This window comes from Micromys minutus, assembly GCF_963924665.1.
Source record: "Micromys minutus genome assembly, chromosome: 18".
NCBI lineage: Eukaryota > Metazoa > Chordata > Mammalia > Rodentia > Muridae > Micromys > Micromys minutus.
In genome coordinates this window covers 44,035,762-44,054,375 of record NC_137953.1, presented here as the reverse complement: position 1 = coordinate 44,054,375, position 18,614 = coordinate 44,035,762, and the positions used below count along the sequence as shown (strand labels likewise).

The following is an 18,614-nucleotide window of genomic DNA, read 5'->3' as shown; positions in this document are numbered from 1 at the left end:
AAAGAATTCTTTGAAAAATAAATCTGCAAAATTATGTTTGGAAAGACAGCATAACTGACAAACTGCAGTCTTTAGATCCACAGAACAGGTTATTTCATTAACACTCTCTCTTCAACCCTCAAAGTACATAGCAAGGAGACTGTGCCAAAGCAAATGTAAACTCCGTTACTTGGTGAGAACATTGGTACTAATGACCTAAGCAAGAGACTAACTTTCAAGTTAATAAGTATCATTCTATTTTCTTTGTATTCATTTATTTTAGGTCATATGCCTAAGCTGGGCCAATTTGTCTCATGAAGAAATACAACTGGTTAAAAAAGATTTGCAAGTATGTGAGAGCAAAAGTCAGTTACTACTGGGAGAAAGCCAAGTTGAAGCACATACCAGTGATGTTCAATTGTGAAGGAGAGTATCAGTGTAGCAAAGCAAAAACACTTCCACCACTTATTCTGAGATCTGGGCTGTGACCCTAGCTTACCAACGGAACAAGCACCTTAAGTTATTTAAGTTTGCTTTGACATTCCTAAAATGAAGGAACTAGACAAAGCAAGTGATTTTTTAAAAAAAATAACAAAGGCACATGGTTTCAATAGTAAAACATATCTAAATGAATCCTTTCTACCTACTTACTAATCAAAATTCCTGACCAGGAATATTTCAAAAATCTTCTGAACTTGGAAAACCAGATACACAAACACAGATAATGCTGCTAAAAATACTTAAATGCTAAAGAAATAACCAATTTAAAACCCAAAACTTTTTTCATCTAGACAAAGGAATGGAAGCTGGCTTTCTGTCACACCTCTGGCAACTGTTCTGCCATGATAGGTATCAGATATGTCAGTGTTTTCATAACTAACTGAAACAAACAAAAAATAAAAATACAAATATATAGTAAACAGATGTGGTATCTGCAATGACAAAATGGCTGCACTTCTGATTTCCTCCTACAGGTCAGAACCCTAAAGCCCTGTACAGCTGAAGAGCAAGTGTGTAAACCTTTCTTTCCTAGGAGAAAATTAGTCTCAAGTAAGTAAGAGGCCCCACAGTGTGTAGTCTCCACTAATAAACAGCTCTGCGGAACAGCGCACCATGACAAAGACTAGAGGGTGCATAGTTGAGTTCCTCCCAGTCATCCGACTCAGACACATCTGCGCTTGAGAGAGACAGATATTTCCCAGGTAAACTGCTTCAAGTCAGATGCATTACAAATATATACAGTTTTTCAAATTTTTTTTGGCCATTTATAATAGTTACTGAAAAATCCCAAATCATCTAGTATAATTATGTAACTATTCTAAGGCTTATTAGCACATTCATTTTCTGAGACATCTGTCAAATATTAACTACCTCAATAGGATTCTAGTGTGACTCTTGACAATTTTTAAAATTTTTGTAAAGACTAAGTTTCTCTACTCTTCAATACTTTAAAAATAATCTATTTACAAGATTAGTTATAAGTCACCATTTAAACACTAAGCAAGAATCACAGCCAAAAATGGAAAATCTGGAATAACTTTCCCCACCCCACACAGAATACAATAATGGCTCAGAATTAACGTTGGTGACTTCATTTTTAGCATCTCTAAAATAAAGTTTTCAATGCTCTGTGGTTGAGTATAGTCAAAGGAGGAAACGACAAAGGACAGAATTATAACTTAATGCTACATTTAAATAAAGTGTCTATCTTAGTTGAAGATCCAAAAGAACTATCACAAAAAGACCTACACTTAACAAACCAGACATATCTCATTACTAATATTCAAAAATATCTGCTGTGTGAAATATCTGGAAATGTCCTTGGGTGCTAAGGAACAGTAATGGCTCAGAAACTGGAAGAACAGGCAGCCTAATAAAGACAGACAGACAGTAAGTCAAACAAGGGTGCCACGTACGGCTCAAACAAAAGTCCAACATCAAGTACCCACTATCTCTTCCATCAAAGCTTTTCATCTTCTCTACCGTATTCCTACAATTTAAACAGCACCTCTTGTGATAGCAAACAGTCTGCTTACTGTGATGGCACACAGTACCTGTCTCTATGCCTTTATTCAGGAAGTTTCCATCAACATAAAAGACCTTCTCTTTTGCTGCAAACCCAAATTCAAGATACCGCATTACAGAACAGTTCCCACTTTTTCAAAAAAATTCTCCCCAACAATGATTAGCTACACCATTTCTCTGATTTCAGAACCACACATAAAGTTAGCCACTTTCTCATAAGACTTTCATTTTATCTCTCCAAGTACACTAACAAGTACCTGAAATAGCATCTGCATTTCATACTTTTGTATTCCTCCTATGACCTACTTTATTGTTGGGACAAAAAGAAACTGAAATGTTAACCATAATTGGCTCATTACTTTACTTTTTAATGTTTGGCATATTTAAGGGAGAGCTTTTAACTTTTAATATTAAGACCAGCTAAAAACCACATTACTAAAACTTGAAATGTCTTCTTTCTAAATTATTAAAACAAAGCAAATGCAAACAAAGTTACATTCTAGTACACTATGTTGAAGAGAAAAAGAAAAGAAAAAGGCATGGAGAAACTGAAAACTTAGTGGCTGTCAAAAAGGACAAACTGAAAAATGCCACCCTGGATTCCCTAAGACCTAGTAATTCCCTAAGACCTCAAAATGCAATGAACAAGTGTCATGAACCCAACAAATGTGCAAATTACTACAGCAGGCAATCTCCAGTATATTTCAACTGCTAAAATTCACTACATCCATAACAACAAACTAAGACCCATCTACTTGTCTAAAACATGAATGTTGCTGGCCCTAAGGAAATAAATATAGCCAATGATCACTGATGGTTCTGTCTAAATCTACTCATCAAACTTGCTAAAAACAAGAGCATGAACACCTTACTGTTTAAAGTATATCACTGTACTAACACTATGCCAGGACATACTAAAGGCCACGACAAAGGAAAAAGACAAAGTATTGTATAAATACACAACTGGCTGAGAACTATTCTGTTCTACTTGACGAGAATTAGGAGAGAACAAGTTTTATCATATCATCTCTAAAGCCCAAATTAAATGAAAACAGTTAACCAGAATGACTCATTTCCAAAACTTCATTTAAAAATGTTATATAAAACCTAAAAACTCTAAAATTCTGAAACCTTCACAATAGCAGCACACAACCAGAAGTGATCTGGCATTAAACTTTATTACCTCTTTTATCCTGATTATTGTTCCGAGAAAGAAAACCATAGCCAAGGAATAGGGTAAAATCTCTCCTAAACAATTTTCCACAGAAACTATGTCTGTGACATATAATAGGCTCATAGAACATTGATAACTGAAGTTCTCAAATATTAGGACATATACACATATGGCAAGTTTTGATGTGTGCATGTATTTATCAGTCAAAATTAATAATTGTTACAGCAGTTAGAGTGGCTTTATCCCTCATGCTCTCATTAATTTTGACTAAAAAATTTTAACCATGTTATTTTTAAAATATAGCACAAGCTAATTTTATTATGATGTTGGCCTTCTTAATACCATAATTTCCGAGCCCATTTTTTCCTTTCCTTTCTGTGTTTACATATCATCTCAAGGTTTGGTAACCATCCTATTAAATAAAATGCTTCCAAACAATAAGTAGATATAATACTCCACCATCCTTATAAAGCTCCATATTACAAGGCATTCATTCATTCTATCAAAAAAATTTAGGTTAAAGATGCAAAGTTTTTCATAGAAATTTCTAAGACTATAGTGTAGTCTTGTTACCCAATAGCTCTTCCCTAACCACCCAGCAACCTGAAGACATGAATGATACACAATTCTCAGAGGCTTTAAATGAACCTACCTGCTATGGGGATCCCTCCCAGACCTGTGTTGTGCTGTGGCGGGAGATTCAAGTCCAAGAAATTACTATTTGAGGTGGGGTTTGCTGTGTGGTTCAAGTGCATGATGCTATTGCGTGGAAAGGCCATCCAAGGATAGCGGGCTGCTTGGCCTGGAAAACCGAACGAATTATAAACTGCTCGGTGCTGCTGAAATTGAGGGAACCTTTGTGGCAAGACTGAAAAGGTACTATTAAGAGAGTTGGCATTTGTAGGTGCAGCAGAATGCAGAAATCCAGAGCCTGGACCTTTGGCGGTTGTAGTGTGTGAGGAGGAGTTCTGAAGAGATGTGGAAGAAAGGGAAGGTTGATCTTTGACGGATAGTTCCTTCTCAATCAGGTCTGCTAAGGCTTTTCGAGTGACATCAAAGGGATCAAACCCCAAGTCATCCTCTGGTTGTTTAGAAGAACCAAAGCCGAATGCTGCTTGCCAGTCTGTAGATGATGATACTGGGATTGTTTCTTTTGGGAAGAAAAAGAGTGATAAACACAAAATAAATAGTCTATCTATACAATGGATGTTAAACATGTTACTTTACAACAGAAAAACAAACGTAAATATTATGCAAGATCACTAGTTCCAGAGGACCTTATAAATTTCTAGCAGTGTTTCACTGGTAAATTAAGTTCAAAACATGAATGATATAGATTGATTATCCTGATAAGAAGGAAACCCCCTCATCTCCCTCCACTACCCAGATTATATCCAACCATTCATAGTCAAAACCAGCATGTCATTTAAATAAAGTAATATAGTCTAAAAGCTAGTAAGGTTCATTCTTATACACTAAGACAAATTAACTAAAAATCTGATTATTTGTTTTTAATTGTCTGTGTCACAGGTGCTATCGCAGATATTAATTTCTGCCATCTTTCCGACTGATAAGAAAAGGTAAAAGGGTAAGAAGAGGTGTGCTCTCTGCTTTCTAATCCCAAATGCCTCTGCTTGGTCATTCTCTGCGCACCAAGATCGGATGGCACTTCTGAAACCGGCAAAACAAAGAAGGAAAGTCACACCTCTCCAATGAAGAGAATGTAAACCATTCATCCTCACACCTTTCCTTGGTCTAGTTTCATCTGAATGTGATGAAGTGAAAAAAAAATTTCCTGAATGTGGCTCACACTGGATATTAATGAACATATAATTTCCAAAAGTTAAGAGCATAATTTTCATATAAATATAAACCATGGCAAAACATTTAAAATAAAATAAAATGGAGCAAAATTTAGTTTTCACTACTAAAGAAATTACTTATTTGTCAGTTAGGAAAAAGATCTTAAATTTGATTATATAAGCAAAAACCTGACTTTAAAAGTTAAGTCCTCAGTTTCACTAAGATCAATAATCTTTTTGGTTTTTTTCCTATTGGATTTTTTTTTTTTTAGGGGGATAGGGTTTCTCTGCGGACCCCAAGCTGTCTTGCCACTCCCTCTGCAGATGAAGCTAGATCCACCTAAAACTGCAGGCACATGTCACCAAGCCCAACCAGAGCAGTGAGATTTTATTTGAGAAACAATGACAAATGATTTCTAGAAAAATCTGTTCTCTAACACAGTAATTTCTAGGCAACACAACAACTTGCACACTATCCGATTCCATGTAGTTTAAACAATTTCAGTTGAGAGAAAAGAAGATAGAAATGCATCAACTAACACGGGTCCCATTAGTCTGCCAATCTCTGTGAGTCTGATTACTAATAGTAGTAGGCACTGCTGTTACATACCTGATGTGAAGAGGCTCTGTGGTTCTGGAGCTGTAGGCCACTCACTGGGTGTCTGTGGAGAGCTGGGAAAAGGAGGAAGTCCACTTGGTATAGGGTTGGGGTGGCGGAAATTGTCTGAGAATAATGACTGTGACTCTGTTACCGCCCCTTCAAAAGGAGACCTTGCACTGTGATTGGATGAACTGATGGGGATGACAGGATTGGATTTTGATAAACCAGGTGGTGGTGAAGGCGTATCACTGTTAGATATCTAAATTAAAAAAAAAAAAAAAAAAAAGAATTTGATGTAAGTTTAGATCTTAATAAACCACAATTTAAAACATTTGCAAACAAGTGGTTTCAAATAGTGGTCTTCAAATAAGAATAATTCACTTCTTAATCAAAGTATGGGATTTCAGAAAAGCAAACAGTTCATTAACCCAGAAAGCTCTGAATACCCAAGAAACAACTCACAGACCATATGAAGCTCAAAAAGAAGGAAGGCCAAAATGTGGAAGCCTCAGTCCTTCTTAGGCAAAAGAAATCGTGTATTCATTATATATTATTATATAACAAATTTTGTGAGCTATAATATTTTATAAAATAAATAAAAATGACTACCATTATAATAAAAAGTTCCTTTTTGCACATTAAAAAAAGTTCATTAACTTATACATGTACTTAAAACTGTGTCTGAAAATACTAAGCTGGTCTCATATTCTTTTACAATTTTATTTCTATTAATTTCCAACTAGAATTTCATTATACAGCAAGTACTCAAGAGTGAAAAATTTAGGAGCAAAGACAAATGATCAGGAATGGTCAAACTGATAATGAAAGAGTGACTGACCCCAATGACTGTCATTGTTTGCAAATTAGACAATTCTAAGTACTGTAGATTTTGACCAAAATAAAGGAAGATCTAATCAAGGTGTTCTCAAACAATCATTAAAAAATAATTCTGAAGGCTGGAAATACACCCATGGATAATGCTCTGTGTTTAATCCCTAGCATCAAAAACAAACAACAACCAATTAACCAAATGAACAAAACGGAAAAAAGAAAACCCTGTGCTTATAACTAGGACAAATTTTACGTGATCCCGAGGGACAGTAATACACCTCTCCTCCTCTATCTGTGCACTATTTATACAAAATGTCTTGGGAAAACAAAAAGCATGACTAAGATTACTGCAAATTTATTTAATGTCACCAATGTTCACAAAGGAATACATGAAAAATGATTTTAGGTTGACTCCAATATATGCTGTTTTGATCAACTCAGTATTACTAACAAAAAGTCAAAATAAGAAAAGGTATTTAAATCCTTGTCATTGTGTTGAGAATATAATTGCACACTTGCCTAACATACATAAAGCACTTAGGTTCAACTCCCAACACCTCACCAACAAACAAGCCAAAGCAACAACAACAAACATCTTAGCCACAGCAAAAACATTTCAGTTCAAAACAGCTTCTTTGCATTTTGTTTTGGTTTTTGGTGTTTTTGTGTTCACATAAATATGTATACATGTATGTAAGTTCATATAAAGGCCAGATGTGTGTACAGAGTACCTTTCTATACATGCCCCACTTTAGATTTTGAGACAAGGTCTCTTACTGAAACTGAGATCATCTAGGCAGCTTTGTTGAATCCTCTTGTCCCTACCCTACTAATGGTAGGTTTATGGACATACACTCAGCTTTTATGTGAGTACCTGGGGAAAAATTGGGGCCTTATGAGCCTTACTTTTATCTATGAGAAGTATAATGCATTAAGATACAACTTGGTGGTGGCAAAAGAAATAGGTATATTTCAAAAAGAAAAGTAAAGTTTCTAACTGCTGAAGAGCTCAAGTATTTTCTAAAATAGAATTTTCTAAATCTGGTATCAAAACATGATATGACCAAAATATGATGATGGATATCAAATATTGTGTTATTAGATATATCTGAAAACATAGTACACTGGCTAAAAAAAAAAAAAACCTGTTCAGCATGGTTACCCAGGTATGTAAGCAAGCCCAGCTCCTGGGAGGTGGAGGCAGGAGAATCATGAACTGAAGGCCAGCATCAATACATAGCAAATACAGAGCCAGCTTGTAAATAAGACCATCTAAAAAAGTTAAAAAGAGAAAGAGAGAGAAAAATACAAACACTGATTATATGCTAAAATTTATATCTTTGTAACTTTTAACTTGTCTCTTTAACGAAAAAAATTTCAGATTTATATTACTTTATGTGTATGGATGTTTTGCATGTGTGTAAGTACATGGACCCCATGTGTGTTGTGTACACAGAGGTCAAAAGAATATTGGATCCTCTGGAAATAATGATAGAATGATAGTGAGCCACACATACTACTAGGTATTGAACCTGGGTCCTCAGCAAAAACAACAGGTGCTTTTTTGTTAACTGAGTCATCTCTCTAGCCCCAACTACTTTTTTAGATCATTTAAACAAAAAAAAAAAAAAAAAAAAAAAAAAAAAAAAAAAACAAAAAAAAGTCAACTCAAAAGATAGAAAGGCACAGATTTTTTTAAGTTATTTTATAGAATTTCTGAGTAAGACATTTAGAAAAATATATTTTAGACCTATCAGTTTCACCTACACTGTAGGAAACTGGCCATTCTTTATACAAGAGCTTAGAAATATCTATTTTTTACCAATATAACAAGATGTATGGAGGCCCAGGGAGAGGACTCAGATAATGTGGGTACTGTACACCTGAATCTTCAGTGCTTGCATAACAAACACAGCTGTGGAAACACATGTCCTTAACCCAGTGCTGAGGAGGACAAGACATGCTAAACCCCTGGGCTTAGTTGGCTGCCTAGCTATGCTAGCCACCATGAGCTCCAGGTTCAAAGAGCCCACTGCAAAAAAAATAAACGAATAACTTAAGGTGGGGAGAGCCACAAAGATGCTTCAGCAGGTAAAAATATTTGCCTTCCATCCTGAGTTCGACTCCTAAGGCTCAGGTAGGGGGATCTGAATCCCACAAGTTGTCATCTGAACTCCACTTGAGAGTTGTTGACTGTAAATATATCCCACAAAATAACTTCAAAGCAAGAACTCAGAAGGCAAGCTAGCTGGAACCATTTTATAAGAAACTGTAGCAGACTTGACAGACACTGGTACAGTAGGATACTGTGCAATGCTATGTTGTTATCTGTAATGGAATCTGATGACCTCTCTTCTGGTGTGTCTGAGGACAGCTACAGTGTACTTACATAAAATAAACAAAACTCTTTAAAAAAAAAAAAAAAAGGACTAACTTGGAGGCTGGAGAGATGGCTCAGCAGTTAAGAGCACTGACTGCCCTTCCAGAGGTCCTGAGTTCAATTCCAAGCAACTACATGGTGGTTCATAACTATCTGTAATGGGATCTGATGCCCTTTTCTGATGTGTCTGAAGACAGCTACAATGTATTCAAGTATATAAAACAAAGAAATAATTCTAAAAAGAGAAGAGAACTAATTTAACTTACATTATACAAGGTATAGAAAAGAGAAGCTAGCTATAGTACATTTAACAAAGCACTCCATGCACCAAGGTATTCTTAAACTGTATCACTATTCAAAGTATTTTCAACTTGTAAAATCTGCTTGCATAGAGCACGTTCCTTTTAGGGTATAGAGGATAAATGTAAAGACATTTTATCAAGATCTTACCTGTTGGGAATTATCACCATTCCCTATACTGAGAGAATCTGAAGGTTTGTCAATGGGGCTGCAAAAGAAAACAAACTAAGTAAAAGGAAGAGTAAATTATTCTAGAATAATTTAAAAACAAAAATCTCCCCCAAAGTAAAAACAAACACTTTGTCATCTTAACATTTTGAGATACTATGATGCAAGATTTTATGTAAGATGGGAAGGGTTTAAAACTTCAAGGGAAGATCTCAATATTCTCTACCTCATGAGAAACTCAGATTCTAATTAGTTTCTAAAACTATGGTTGAAATAAATGACTTCTGGGGAGGAGAATGAACAAGAGGAGCTGTTTTAAACTGTTCTGATAGTAGGTGGGCATATCGCTCAGTAGGACAGCGCTTGAGAAACTCAGATTCTAATTAGTTTCTAAAACTATGGTTGAAATAAATGACTTCTGGGGAGGAGAATGAACAAGAGGAGCTGTTTTAAACTGTTCTGATAGTACGTGGGCATATCGCTCAGTAGGACAGCGCTTGCCTAGTATGTGAAAAGGCCTGGACAGAAAGTCCAATCCCCAGGACTGCAAAGACCACACCAGACACTACTCCAATTAGTAGTAAATCTTCATCTATCATTTAGTTTTGTGCATATAATAAAAACATCCATTATAGTTTTTGAAATAGTAATTATTTTTTTCTGTTTGACAGAGGTAAAAAGTATGGAAATGCTCTCTGTAGGCTTTTAGAATCCATACATTTCTTTTAATATTTCTTTGTATACTAATCCTGTCTCTAGAACAGAATGCAAGAATGCATATTACACATACACAAGATAAACAATATATATTTTAATAAAAAGTTTTCTGACAAAATATTAACATTTATCTTCATATAGAAAAGATATAATAAATGGTTAAGGCAGAAATTGTAAGTTAAAGTCCATTTTAATGTCTCATTCAAAGACAAATAAAAATCCCTACTATAACACTAACCTAATGACAAAACTTCTATAACAAATTCCACTTAGTTCAGAACATAAACAAAAGTATTACTACCCAGAAGTATGCAAAGAAATAGAGAGGCAAATTAAGATTACAGGTTTCTTTAAAATTATTTTAATCCCAGCATAGTCACTTTACAAACAGGTACTATAATGAACTTCTCTAAGCAAACTTAAGGAGAGTATCAACCTGAATCTTCTTCAGAGATGCTGCTAGACACACTAGACTCTGACACAGACTATCTACTAAGGTCAGTTATCAAATTATTTAGACACAAAATGTTTTAAAAGTGTATACACTAAGAGGAGAAATGGAAAGAGTATTTGAGGTAGGAATAACATAGGTCTAATGACTTCATTTAATAGAAAATGAATTAATTCAAACAAAAAAAAATATGGTTTGGAATAATAGAGGACAAAAAGACGGAGGCCAGGAGGAGGGGCCGGGAAATAACTGCACTTAGCATTTTTGACATTTATACGAGTGCATGTGGACCTGCGCATGCAAGCACATGGATGACCAATGACAACTTGCTGGAGTCAGTTCTGTCTTTCTATCATATGTATTCATATGCACAAACACATACAATATAATAATTTCCATAAAAAGTATGTATAAACCCTTATCAATAAAATTTATAAACATTTTCATAAAAAGGTTTTGCTAACATTTCTATTTCAAGAATATCTTTAAATTAATCCAAAGTTCATTGAGATTTAAGTTGAAATCAAGTGCTGGGGAACTCTTCAAAAGCTAAATGTATAAGTGTGTGTCTATTCTAATTATTCAGAACATAATGCATATCTCACCATTAGCTATAGAGATTCTGGCTCTATTAGTATTAACTCCAACACCTGGTGTGCTAGTCAGCTTTCTGTCAATTCGACACATCATCTGAGAAGAGGAATGCTTCCATTAGACTGGCCTGTAGGAACTTCTATAGAGCTTTTTTTTTTTTTTTTTTTTTGATTAATGGTGTGGAAGGGCCCAGTCCATTGTAGATGGTAACACCTCTGGGGCTGATGGTATAAAATAGCAAGCTAAGTAAGCTATGAACATTTCTCTATGATCATGATGGACTGGAAGTCAAAAGCTGAAGTAAAACCCTTTCCTCAAGTTGCAAACTTCTGCTCATGGTGTTGATCCCAGCATCTAAGGCAAACGAGGATGCCTGGTTATGGACAGTCCAACACAGGGAATAAAAAGGGACACAGTGAAAGGGACCAAGTCTTCTAAGTCTCTCAAGTTACTAGATTTTACAACTATAAGGAGTCAAAATCAAACTTCAGTATTTTATTTTAAAAATACAGAATCCAAAACTCAAAACTATCTGAAGACAAGCAATGTAAGTCACATAAATGGCCTCTGCTACAGTCTTGAAATAGACAAATTTTGCTCTCTCCTAACTTGTCCCAAAAGTCAATGCTTAGAGTTCACATCCTTTTCTTCCTTAGTGATAATGTCAACCAGCCAAAAAAATAGTTCCATGTGGGCCTAATTTTTTTTTAACATAAGAAAATTATACAGTAGAAGGAACAAAGAAAATACATGTAAGGGACTGAAAATGGGACAGAAAAAGTTGAGGGTCTAGTTCCCTTGTTTAAATAAAAAACACAGTCATTGTTTTAGTTACATTCTGAACATAAATTTATGTAAATAAAAATGCCAATATAATGAGCAATTCCAAATTTCAATGGCATGTTGCTATATATACAAATGTACATACACTGTTACTAAATATATTTTCTTTTTTAGATAAATTTAGTTAAATTCATTTTAATTTTTACATGTTTACCAAACCTTAAAGATATTTAAATGTTTGATACCACAAATGATATATTTAAATTAATACATGCAAATTTTGCATTATAGAATACATTTTAAGTTTGTATAGGCTTCAAATATACACCAAGATTTAACCTACTACCACGCTATTAAAATATGGCCAACTTTTAAATGGCACAATTAGCTCTTTATATGCAAGAAAAGAAATGCCTCAGCAAACCTGTAGTGTTTATAGCTGGGCAAATTGGTTTTTTCCTAATCTCTAGAGCTACTTAATATAAACGAAAGTAAATGCCTTAATAACAACAGGCAGGCACAATTTTTAAATATTTACTTATTATGCTTCTTTCAGGCAGGGTCTCTCTCTTACAGTCTTGGCTTTCCAAACTGGTCTTGAACTCACAAAGACCCACCAGTCTGCCTCCCAAGTGCTGATATTATAGATGTGTACCACCTCACCTGGCTAAGAATTGTTCTTCATACTGAAGTTGAAAGGCATTGAAAGCTGTGACAAGCCTTCCTACACAGCAGGTAAAGCCTTTATTCTTTTTAATCTTGCATCTCTGTAATCAAGTCTAACTTTCAAAAAGATATATTTAAATTGACTTATATACAATTGTCTTTTTGATGTACTTTCTCTTCTAGAAAATAAGAACATGAAGAACCTTATCTTAAAAAACTATTATTTCTATATTTATGTGTGATGTATACACTTATGTGTGTGCTCCTTGTGCACGCATGAAGGCCAAAGAAGGAACTCAGATGGCCACCTCTCTTAATGAAACAGAAGCTAGGCTGGTGTGGAGAAAGCATTTTATAAATCCCCAGAAAGACATTTCTCTTCTATTGTGGACAAGTGATTTACGATCTCCATTTTTATTTTTGCATAAAATTCAGAGCTGTTTACTAGTAATTAAGTATCTCCTCCCTAACTCCCAGCACTAAGGTTACAGGTATGCTTAAGATCTTAACTCTGGTCTTCATTCTTTTGTAGAAAGTATCTGCTGTGTCATTTCCCCAGTCCCTCAGTCCCTTCAACCATCCTTCTCTTTACTGAGGTAGAAACGTCTGGTTTGTTTGGAAAGGAGCCATGATGGAGGAGTACAGACACGACCACAGACAGCGAGAGTTGAGCAGAGAGCACTGGTTTGGTCTGCTGACTGTTATTCTTCACTTACGATACGTATGTACAGATAGATTCACCTCACACAGCACTGTTCATCTCCACTAGTGATGACGCCAGAGAGAAGCTCAACTCTCCAAAGAACTATCTGTGAGGCTCCTTGCTTGTTCCACAGCCTTGCCGCAGGCCAGTTGGTGAGTCTTGCAGTTTCTTCAGGATTGAACTACAGCTGCTGGTTCCTGCCTGCAGTCTGCCCGCTGAGAGGACTGGTCTGCTGCCAAAGAAGCTCAGGCTTACCTCCACTTCCCCCACATCCTAATAACTTTTCTATTCCACTGACTCTGCTGGGTGGTAGGCTAGAGGAGAGCTTGAACGTTTATTAAAAGGAGGTTGCAAAAACTTTATGCCTACATTATTCATTAATTGAGAAACAAGAATACAATGGTATTTTTAATATAAAGGTACCTCAAACAGGACTAGGGTGTAGATAAACAGGAGTTTCCTGCTCAAACAGTATGTGCCTGTTTGTCTAGGACTTTTAGCTACCTTTCACTAAAACCTAAAATTTAATGAGGATGGAAAAATACAGGACATAGAGAGCTACAAGACTAAGCATATGCGTTGAAGGTAGTGGGTAATAAAAATCAGGTAACATAAAGAAACCTCCATGAATATTCAGTAAATGAAGAGACCCTCATTAGGGATATAAGAATGATCATTTTGCCAGGAAGTGGTGGCGAAAGCACTCAAAAGGCAGTGGTAGGTGGATTTCTAAGTTTGAGGCTACTCTGGTCTACAGTGAGTTCTAGGACAGCCAGAAACCCTGTCTCCAAAAACAAACAAACAAAAAACAAAAGGAGAGGAGGAAAAGGATGGGAAGAGGAAGGGGAGGGGAGGGGGAGGAAGAGAAGGTTGACCATTTTGTTTCTAATGGAGGTGGCTAATTAGCCTGCTAATTAGTTTGTGTCACACCTTGCAAGATCACAATAAACAGCCTCACTTTTACCACTGAGTCTCTGGTAGTAGTTACTTTGAAGTAGAGGTGGGAGCAATTACTCCCCTCAAATGCACCTAACTTCTAAATAAACCCTTTAAATTAGTGGCTCTAATAATTTTCTTTTAATAACAGTGAACATAAGAGGCGTACGATCCCCTAGGCCATTTAGTAGTTCCCCACCATTTATGCACATGTATAGTAACTACATATAAGTTACAACAGGACAGGGGCTGACAGAAACTAAGACAGAGTCCAAAACAGAAAATGAAACCCCTAGCAATTGGCCAATTTTAATGTCAATTAGCCAAGCTTAGAAGAGTCTCACCCATTTAATTAATAAATAATTCTGATTTTTATGCAAAAATAAAAATGGAGATTGTAAGTCATTTGTGTGCAGTAAAGAAGACAGTCTTTTGGCAGACCCATAAAATGCAGGCCGCTTTTGTAGTTCCTGTGCACACTCTGAGTCCCTGTTTTCTACCACTAACCTCTAGTCCTCTAGCAGCAGCACAGCAAAGCCTCCATAGAAAAATAATGGACATGTAAACTTTTGCATAACATTTCAGAGTTCACAGGTATCTCAATACCTATTCATCCTTTAACAAGCTTTGCTTGAGAGCATCTTGAACATTTTTGACAAACTACACCTTTTTTTCTTGAGTCTTAGAGGTACCAAGTAATGCCGTGGAATTCAGTAGCAATGCACCAACAATTCCTCCCACTTTAAATGTATTAGTAAGGCATTCAGATGGCTCCTATCTATGAGAGCACACTTAATTTTCAGTAAGAAAAAGGTCAGTGGTGAAGACCCTGGATTTGTTCCAAAGTACCACAAAAAGATGACAGTAACTATGGTGTGGTGAGGGTAATAATATATACTTCCTCTCTAAGAAATATAAACTGATAGACTCCCTATAGTTTTTCTTTCAGTACCCTTACTAGATAATATACTAGCGCCCTCTATCTGTCGTTGGAGGAAGCTTAAAACACTTTAGAAGCTACAACTCTAATATACTTCAAGAGACTTTCATTCAAAATACATACGGTTATGACATGGTTTCACTTAATAAAAGTAATGTAACTGACATTAAACTCTTTTCTAGAAATTTCTCCTTTAAATTTTGACAGAGTTTAAACCTGTTAAATGAAGGCAAAGTGAGATGAGTCTAGCCTTTAAAGTGACAGGGATTTGGGTTAAAATTTCATTTCTACAGACGTACATACATTTGTATGGGATTCTTGTTAGCACTAACTCAAAGTTAGTTTTCTATCTGCAGTAAAAACGACAACATTTGCCACACAAGAGCCCGTCAGAATCGTATTTACACCTTCCTTTCACTTCAGTCTGAACTTCACATCTTCATTCTCCCACAAAGACTGTGAGCCACATCAAGCCACGATCACAGCGACTCTGATCACACTGTGATACACTGTGCCTCTGATCACCTGAAGCACAGTAACCCAGCCACGTAGCCATCGTTTTATAATCTTCAGTTATTGTACAGGTAATGTCTCAATCTACATGAAAGTTCCAAGCACCCATCCTTATGCATTACAACTGCATGACTTCCTTGTTTTCTGTTCTCAGCACTTGAATTCCATCATATCAAAACAATGTAATCATATAGAAAAAAGTTTTAATAAGAACAATAATGTATATAAATGCTGAGTATATCAGAAATATTTATACAATAATCTCATTTCTTTATCAAGCACCACAGAAGCAGTAGGTAATGGGCAACAGCACACCGTTCATCATCTAGAAAGAGTAGTACAAATTACCAAAGGAGAGGGTGAGTTTGTTTGATATGGTTGAATTTAGCTTCTATTCCTAAATATCTTATATACCTATTCAAGGTAAATAAACCTCACATTATTAAATATAGTAACTTAATGTTTTATGCTGAATTCTACTTACATATTTATATACATATATCCATTATGTGTAAGTGTATAAAAATAAACATTCACATTTAAATAGTCCTTAATATTTAAATAATATCCAGCATCAAAGGACAAAGACATGTGCTTTTAAATTCTAAACATAAGAATATGTTTGAAGAAAGATTCTAACAATAATCTGTGTAATTCTTATTGATACATTTGAAAGCTGGTTATTTTACTAGACTCCAGACTCTACTACTTAAAGTGGAACATTAAAACATCACTTAAAGAATATTGAGGACGCGGTAAAATCCCAAAATTATTATTTAGCTCTACAATTTTCTGACAACCTATACCAAAGTACAATTTAAGACATGAAGATCACCAAATCAGCATGAGACATTGTACTAAAAATTATAAATCTGTCTCAGCACTCATTCAGTATCTACCATGTTACCATGTTAGTTGTAGAAGACAAGAAGGTTACTTGTTCCCGGGGGTAAGACTCTGACCCTATGATATTCTCCTCACAGGATATAACACCATTGCTTCCCTAAACAGCCATGCATACTTGTAACTTGTTAACTACCACTTTCTCCTCTATGTTTTCTCCTTTATTATGTCAGGGAGAAACCTTAAATTAGGTGGCTAGAGTGTTTGGTATCTAAGTCTCATTGGTTTCTTTTGCCCTATCCAACACGGGGTTCTTATTTTGTACACACCTGAGAAGGCCAAGAGCTTGCTATGTATGTAGCCCAGTCTGTGACTTCAAACTTATAACCCTCCTTCATTTGCCTGCTGGGATTAGAAATGTGAGCACTGCACTCAGCTCTCTAATTTCCTTTCAACATGAAAGGTGTGCCCTGGGCTCAGGGTAGTCTGTATATAAGAGCCAAACATGAGGACATCAAGAAGATTAAGTGTTGACAGGAACAATGAGCAGGAGAAATCAAACTTAGCCATGCCTTGTGCATGCTTTTAATCCTAGAACTCAGAAGGCAGAGGCAGAAGGACCTCTGAGTTCAATGCCAGCCTGGTCTACATAGTGAATTCCAGGCCAAGGAAGGCTACTCTAAGAGCCTGTCTCAAAATAAAATCAAATAAAAATCACTCAGAAACTATGATCTGGTATTTCTATATGGTTGAAGACAGTGCATAAATGATAGATCTTGCTATGAATTTTGCCTTAAAAGCATACAGAATGAAAAGAATGACAAACAGCAGAAAAGACATCTGACTAGAGGATCAATACTTAATCAGTATTTATGCATCATACCTTTGTAATGGTGTCACTTTGTTCTTATTCTTATCAACTGAACCCGTAGATAGCTGGAGAAAATTGGGATTTAATTTATATAATTCTTGGAGGAGCTTCTGTTCATACTCTTGGTGCTTGCCCGCCTAATGAAAGAAGAAATTAAAACTGCAGTGGGATTCAAAAAAAGTCTGGTATGAAATGTTTGGTTACTTTCTAAATTATTAAAAGTAGCATAAACGAACATTTTTTTTCCAGAGTCAAAAGAAGCATGAGAATGATGCTAGCAAACTTGAAGAACAAGTTATGGCAGCCAAGTCAAACTACAGATACTCCATAAGCCAGAGCATTCTTTCAGCACCATATGTAAAGAACAATGTCATGTATCAATGCACCTGAAGGTCATGAGATAGCTCAGTAGGTAAAAGCTCTTGTTGGCTAACCTGACCACCTCAATCTGATCCCTGGAAAACACGTATGGCTGGAGAGAACCAACTCACACAAGCTATCTTCTGACTGACACATATATGTAGTATGCCATGTGTGCATGTACACATGTGCATTCATATACACATAAATGAATGAATAAATATAATAAAAATGTAAAACTACTTCATTTCTTTCTTACAACTGAGTTCTCTAATAGGTCACTACTGAGTTTTCTGATGTCCTGGTTATCTTTAAATGTCAACTTACACAACCTAAAATCTCCTAAGACACGAATGCCAATTGAGGGACTGTTCAGATCACAGAGGCCAGTGGGCATGTTTATGGGGATTATCTTGCTTGTTAACTGGTGCAGGAGAGGCTGACCTAGCCTACTATGAACAGTACTAGTCCTGGGTTATAAAAGGAAACTAGCTATGTATAAGCAGGTCAGCCAGAAAGGAAGTAGCATTCATTACTCCATGAGTTCTTCCCCCGAATTCCCTCAAAGATGAACTAAACCTATAAGCTGGGAAAACCAAATCAAAACCAAAAACCAAAATCAAACAAACCATTCCTCCCGTAAGTTGTTTTTGGTCATGTTGTTTGTCAGAGAAAGTAGAAGGAAACTAGAACATCTATGACTAAACAAAATTTATCAATAGATGGCTGTACTTAAGAGATCAGCAGCATAATAAATCCATAGTTTTCTTACATTTTCTTCATCTTGACACCAGGTTAAAAATGCCATTAATTTTTTTTTTATTATCTACTTTCTCCCTACCCACAACAAAAGGAAAATTAATGTCTTAATTCTAAACCAGGAGTGAGCAGTTTTAGAAACAATGCTCCACTGGGCACAATCTAGTTGCTCATTGATACACTGTGTCAACATGCTTTCTTGCTACAATGTTAGAGTG

The 18,614-nt window shown here is 35.7% G+C and overlaps 1 protein-coding gene across 3 annotated transcripts in view; it reads right to left on the bottom strand.

Annotated features, from left to right (window-relative positions):
* Window positions 1-18,614, bottom strand: part of CNOT4 (CCR4-NOT transcription complex subunit 4) — a 97,409-nt gene that overhangs the window by 24,162 nt on the left and 54,633 nt on the right. For all 3 annotated transcript variants that reach the window (XM_080932001.1, XM_080932002.1, XM_080932003.1), the window contains exons 7-10: window positions 17,290-17,414; window positions 9,243-9,300; window positions 5,591-5,840; window positions 3,831-4,328 (exon numbers count right to left, since the gene is read on the bottom strand). In XM_080932001.1, coding sequence (XP_080788127.1) covers window positions 3,831-4,328; window positions 5,591-5,840; window positions 9,243-9,300; window positions 17,290-17,414 — 931 coding nt within the window. The remainder of the gene's footprint in view (window positions 1-3,830; window positions 4,329-5,590; window positions 5,841-9,242; window positions 9,301-17,289; window positions 17,415-18,614) is intronic.